At 42.9% G+C, this 5,454-nt stretch overlaps 1 protein-coding gene across 1 annotated transcript in view; it reads left to right on the forward strand.

The window, feature by feature from the left end:
* Positions 1 to 5,372, forward strand: part of FAM170B (family with sequence similarity 170, member B) — a 6,841-nt gene extending 1,469 nt beyond the window's left edge. Inside the window, 1 exon segment of the mRNA XM_006874617.1 lies at positions 4,651 to 5,372. Within this exon segment, the coding sequence (XP_006874679.1) occupies positions 4,651 to 5,372 (722 nt within the window).
* Positions 5,373 to 5,454: the final 82 nt, after the last annotated feature.

Below are 5,454 nucleotides of genomic sequence, written 5' to 3' on the forward strand. Positions count from 1 at the left end.
AGTGCAGCCAGAGTGCTCCTTGGAGGCCAAGATGGCCAAACTTCATCTCTCATACTTCAGACATATTGTCAGGAGAGACCAGTCGCTGGAGAAGGATATAATGTTTGGTAAGGTGGAGGTTCAGAGAAAAAGAGGAAGACCCCCGGCGAGATGGATTGGCCAAGTGGCAGCATCAATGGGCTTAAGCGTGGCAACGATAGTGAGATTGGCCCAGGATCGGGCAGTGTTTCATCATGCTGTGCATAAGGTCACTATGAGTCAGTACCGACTCAATGGCACCTAACAACAACAACAACAACAAGTTGCTATGAGTAAGGTGATTTCAGAAGGTGTATGTATGAAATTGTAAAATATAATTAAATATTTAGAGTATACATGTATTAGAGAAAAATAGAATCAATATGCTAATCCTATGATTTCAGCAATAATATAAAAATGTCTTTAAAATAAATTTATTACAGGTATCCTAGTTCTTCAGTGTGGAAGTCAGTAGGAAGGAGTCTTGAGGTAGCCCTTAAGGCTCTCAAGGTCAAGGGCCTGGTACCAGCTTTGGCTCCACCAAGTACTTAAATTTACTGTGTCTCAACTTCCAAATCTGTCAAATGAGAGTAATAACAGTGCCATCTCCTAGGGTTGTTTTGAATACTGAATAAAAACATGGTGTCTGGGATACAAATAGTACTTGAGGATGGGTTATGGTAGGGATATGAAGACAAGACACATCACAAATGGTATAGGAGGCACATCCTTTCCGTGCATTGCTTGTTTTTCATTGACATTGGTGGTGGTGGTTATGTACCGTGGAGCTGATTCCGACTCATAGCGACCCTGTATAGGGTTTCCAAGGCTGTAAATCTCTATGGGAGCAGAAAACCTCATCTTTCTCCCACAGAACAGCTGGTAGTTTCAAACTGTAACCTTAAGATTCATAACCACTATGCTCCTGTAGCTCTTGTAGTGTAGTGGTTACCACTACCAGGAGCTTTGGTAGCGTAGTGGTTATGAATTGGTCAGCAGTTCCAAACTACCAGCTGTTCCGTGGGAGAAAGACGAGGCTTTCTGCTCCCATAGAGATTTACAGCTTCAGAAACCCTGTACACGGTCACTATGAATTCATTGACATTATGGGTTATAATTTACATGCAAAAACTTTACCAGTTTTCAAAACACTGTACATTTTGATAGATCTTTACTTAATATAACCATCACACTCATTTATAAGAGCATGTTTATCTCAAGAATGGGGAAGGAATGGAAGAACAGAGAAGATATGACAACACTGAGGCAGGTTAGCATGGGCTAAATGGGACAGAGGTAAATAGTTATGTATGTTCAATTTTGGAACAAGAGGGCTCTGTAATACAAGGAGTGAAGTATAGTCTGAATGGGAAAAACAGGGGAAATAATGTTAAGATGCTTGACTGTCCAATGAATATTGGTTTCCCTTGCCTACTATTGTAAAATAAACACTTGAGTAGGATAGAAAGGAATATTGGAAAACATGATTACAGAAATCTTGTAAGCCCGTTTTCAGCCTATAACTTATTGGAATACCTAAAAGGGGTTCTAAAACTTACCCAGTGAAAAGACTTCCTGTGGCACCTTTGTAGTGTGTAGGACCTTAGGTGGAATCCTGAGCCCCATCCAGAACCTTCTGAGGTGGGACATTCTCACTTGAAAGGACAAGCAGACCAGCCTAGAAGAGCTGGAGGAACCGAAGATAACTTCCTGAAAGAAAGACCAGCAGAAAAAAATGAAACAAAAACAGCAGATCTGAATGGCTATTACAAGAACAAGCAAGTTGTATGCTGGAGAGCCATCAAGGCAAGCAATCAAGTCCCTTCAGGACAAACCCCCTTTCAAGACTGAAACTCAAAGGAAACACTTGAACAGGCATGTAAGCTTGCTGGTGACCATGTTGGTCTATGGGTGAGTGGAAGAGGGGGAAAGGCAGCAATGATAAAAAATGGGCTGAGTTCGACCACGTTCCATAGACTTCCATTGAATTAGAGATGAGAGACAGAAGAGGAAGAGCTGGTTGGTCCGAAGTGTGGTGAGATCTGGGGACACCTGAGCCATGGAAAAGGACATAACCATGGAGGGCTAGAGCTGAGAGTGAAGTATCCAGCTGATATGAAGTGAGGGAGACACATATGAACACCCAAACTTGTAGATAGTATCCATTCAACCTAGCTTCAATGGCTTGATGATCAGAATTCAACTAGAGGAAGATAAAAAGAAAAAGAAATAAAATTTTATAAAGGAAGAAAGTGTAAATTGCTACAATTTGATGAACTTGACATATCCTTATGGAGGTAGTAGCTTAAAACAGCAACTGAGAGGGAAGTAGTCTTCATATCAAGTACCAATCCTATCTTCTCTGTATATAGGGATAGGTAACTTAGACATTGGCTACCTAAAATGGGGCGGGGTGGGGAGGGGAGAAGGGAGGTATAAAGGCATGGAGTGACTGGCTTACAAGACTTCAAGAGGGAGTTTAGTTTCAGAGTGTGCAGGGGAAGGCAGAATCCCCACTGAATAGCTTTCATATTGACTAGACCAGTCTGGTGAAAGGAGATACGAATAAGATTCTTTTGATTCAATAGCGAATAACTGTTATAATGACTAATTGAGACTGTCACAACTGTAAAGGTAGAAGTTTTGTAACAAAAACAGGGCAGTAGTTGTCCAGAAACAGGTGCCTAGGACCATCAAGGGAGAAGATAATGAGCGAAATGTGGGACCCTATCCAGAGAAGCAGTGACACCAGAGATGGAGACATGAAGACATGGAGAGAGAGCAGCTGAGGACTCGACTCATGGAAAGAGAAAGGCTGTGTGCTGGTGCCCAGGAGGCAGGCTTGCAGAATGTGCCCTTTGGTTGTTTAAATGATTATATATTCCTGAGTGTTTGTGTGTACATCCCCCCCCCCCAAAAAAAAAAAAAAACCCAGAGGGAATCGAATCAAATGCATGGAGGAGATTGTAATCATTGCAATGAAATGAGTGTAAAACTGATGTACTCCCATGTAAACTATCACTTAATTCACAATTAAAAACTTAAAAAAAAAGAGCATGTTTGTCACACACACACCCCAAAAAAACTTTAACTCCATCAATTAAGTCAATTCCATCCTTACCCTTAGTGCTCAATGCCATGATTTTTCTATCCCTACAGAATTGCCTTCTCTAAAATGTCATATAAATGGTACATGTACAGGTAGTCCCCAGTTATGATGGATTCCCTTCCTGAAGACTGTTGTAAATCAGTCCTGACATAAGTCTAATACCCCAATAAATTAAAAGGTTTTCATTATTATTGTCTTTTATTATAAGAATCTTTATAAAGATCTGATCTTTGTCTTTGGGTGCTGGAAACATTATATCTCAATTTCCAGCAATATTTTAACACTCTATATAGTGCATATAATGAGCTCTGGTAGTGTAGTGGTTAGGAGTCAGGCTGTCAACCTCAAGGTCAGCAGTTCTAAACTACCAGCAGTTCTGCAGAAGAAAGATGAGGTGTTCTGCTCCTTTAAAGATTTATAGCGTCGGAAACTCTGTGCAGGGTCACTGTAAGTCGGAACTGATTCTACGGTACTTAACAACAACAACAACAGCAACAAATAGTGCTTATAGAGTCCTGGTATGGTGCTGTGGGTTAGTGCACTGAACTGCAAAGTCAGTTTGAACCACAAGGATGGTGGTTCAAGCTCACCAGCTGCTCCTTGGAAGCCTTATAAAGGGTCACTATAGGTTAGAACCAATTTGATGGCACTTAACAACAACAACATAGTGCATATTACTAGTAAGTTGTAAAAAAAAACACCCCAAAACAGATAGTCATAAGTACAGTTCCCTTATAAATGGAATACATCCTAAATTGGGGACTACTAGCAACATGTTGTTAAGTACCGTGGAGTCAATTCTGACTCATAAGCCCCTCAAATCTGGCTTCTTTCATTTAACACAATGCGTTTGAAAGTCTACCATACTGTAGTATGTATCATTCCTTTTCAATGATGAATAGCATTGCCTTGTATGAATGCCTTACAGTTCATTTATCTACCAATTAAGGAGTCCTTTTGATGCTGTGATTAAGCACTTGACTGCTAACTGAAAGGTCATGGTTTGAACCCAGTGCTTCATCAGTCGCTCCATGGGGCTGTTTCTATAAAATTTTATAGCCTTGGAAACTCTATGGGGCAATTCTACTCAGTTCTGTAGGGTTGTTAGAGTGTTAATGGACTCACAGCAACTAGTTAGGATTGGGATGTTTTCATTCTTTCTGTTTTTATGGTTTTTACCAGTTGCTATCTATTGGATTCTAACGCATGGTGAGCCAATGGTTAATTTTTTCAGAAGTAAATCTCCTAGTCTTTCTTCAGATGTGCTGCTAGGTGAATTCAAACCTCCAGCCTTTCAGTCATCCGCCAAGTACTTTAATCTAGGGATTCCTTTTGGTGATTACATTCAGTCATTGTTTGATACTAATAATCACGCTCTGAGGCAGTCAGCATTACTATCTTCACTTTATCAGCAAGGTGAAGGAGTGGGGTTACTTGCTTAGGGGCTCCTCGAACCTATGCCCTTTGGGTCTTTGGCTCCTCTTTCATTAGTAAGATTGATGAAAATATTCTTCACGTCTTAGGGACCTCTCCTCGACAAGGGCCTGCTGTTCGCCACAACAAGGACCTCTACTTCTCCAGGGCTCCGGGGACACTGAGCTGGAGCAGGTCTCTCTCGTCCCAGTCCTCTTCCGAGTACCAGTCCTACTCCCAGTGTCAGCCCTGTTACTCACGCATGTGTGACCAGGAGGACGTGGCCAAGCAGAGCGTGTACGCCTTCTATACCCATGTGCAGACCGTGCAGGGAGTGGCTGTGGCTTGGGAAACCGAGGCGGGATTTGAGCCAGTCAACAGGAAGCCACGCATACATGAAGCCGAATTCATGAAGAGGCAGAGAAGGATAGGCTCCTCCTTCGAGATAGCTTCCAACACTGATCTTACTGACTTGGAAGCCAGTAAGAACTGCCTTCAAGAGCCAGATGACTCCGAGCTGGTGGGACCAATGGACTGTTGCTTTCAGGACCTGCGGGATCCCCCAGAGTGGCTGGTCACCACAAACTATGGGTTGCGCTGCATGGCCTGCTGTCGAGTTTTCCCCACACTGGAAGCGTTGCTGGAGCATGCCCAGTATGGCATCAGTGAGGGCTTCAGCTGCCAAATTTTTTTTGAGATGTTGGAGAGAAGGCGGGTCCAGGATCAAGGCCACGACCAGCAGGTGGAGGAGGAGGACTGGGACCCTTTGGACACAAGTGATTGTTCTAGGACTCATGGCAAGATGCCTCAGTCACAGCAGAAGAAGCAGTAAGCTGGAGGTGATGTGCCCAACCCTGCCCTCACCACCAGTTCCTGGGTTCCTCCTTCCCCCAGCAGAGGACCAGAGCCATCAG

This window comes from Chrysochloris asiatica, unplaced genomic scaffold, assembly GCF_000296735.1.
Source record: "Chrysochloris asiatica unplaced genomic scaffold, ChrAsi1.0 scaffold00289, whole genome shotgun sequence".
Taxonomy (NCBI): domain Eukaryota; kingdom Metazoa; phylum Chordata; class Mammalia; order Afrosoricida; family Chrysochloridae; genus Chrysochloris; species Chrysochloris asiatica.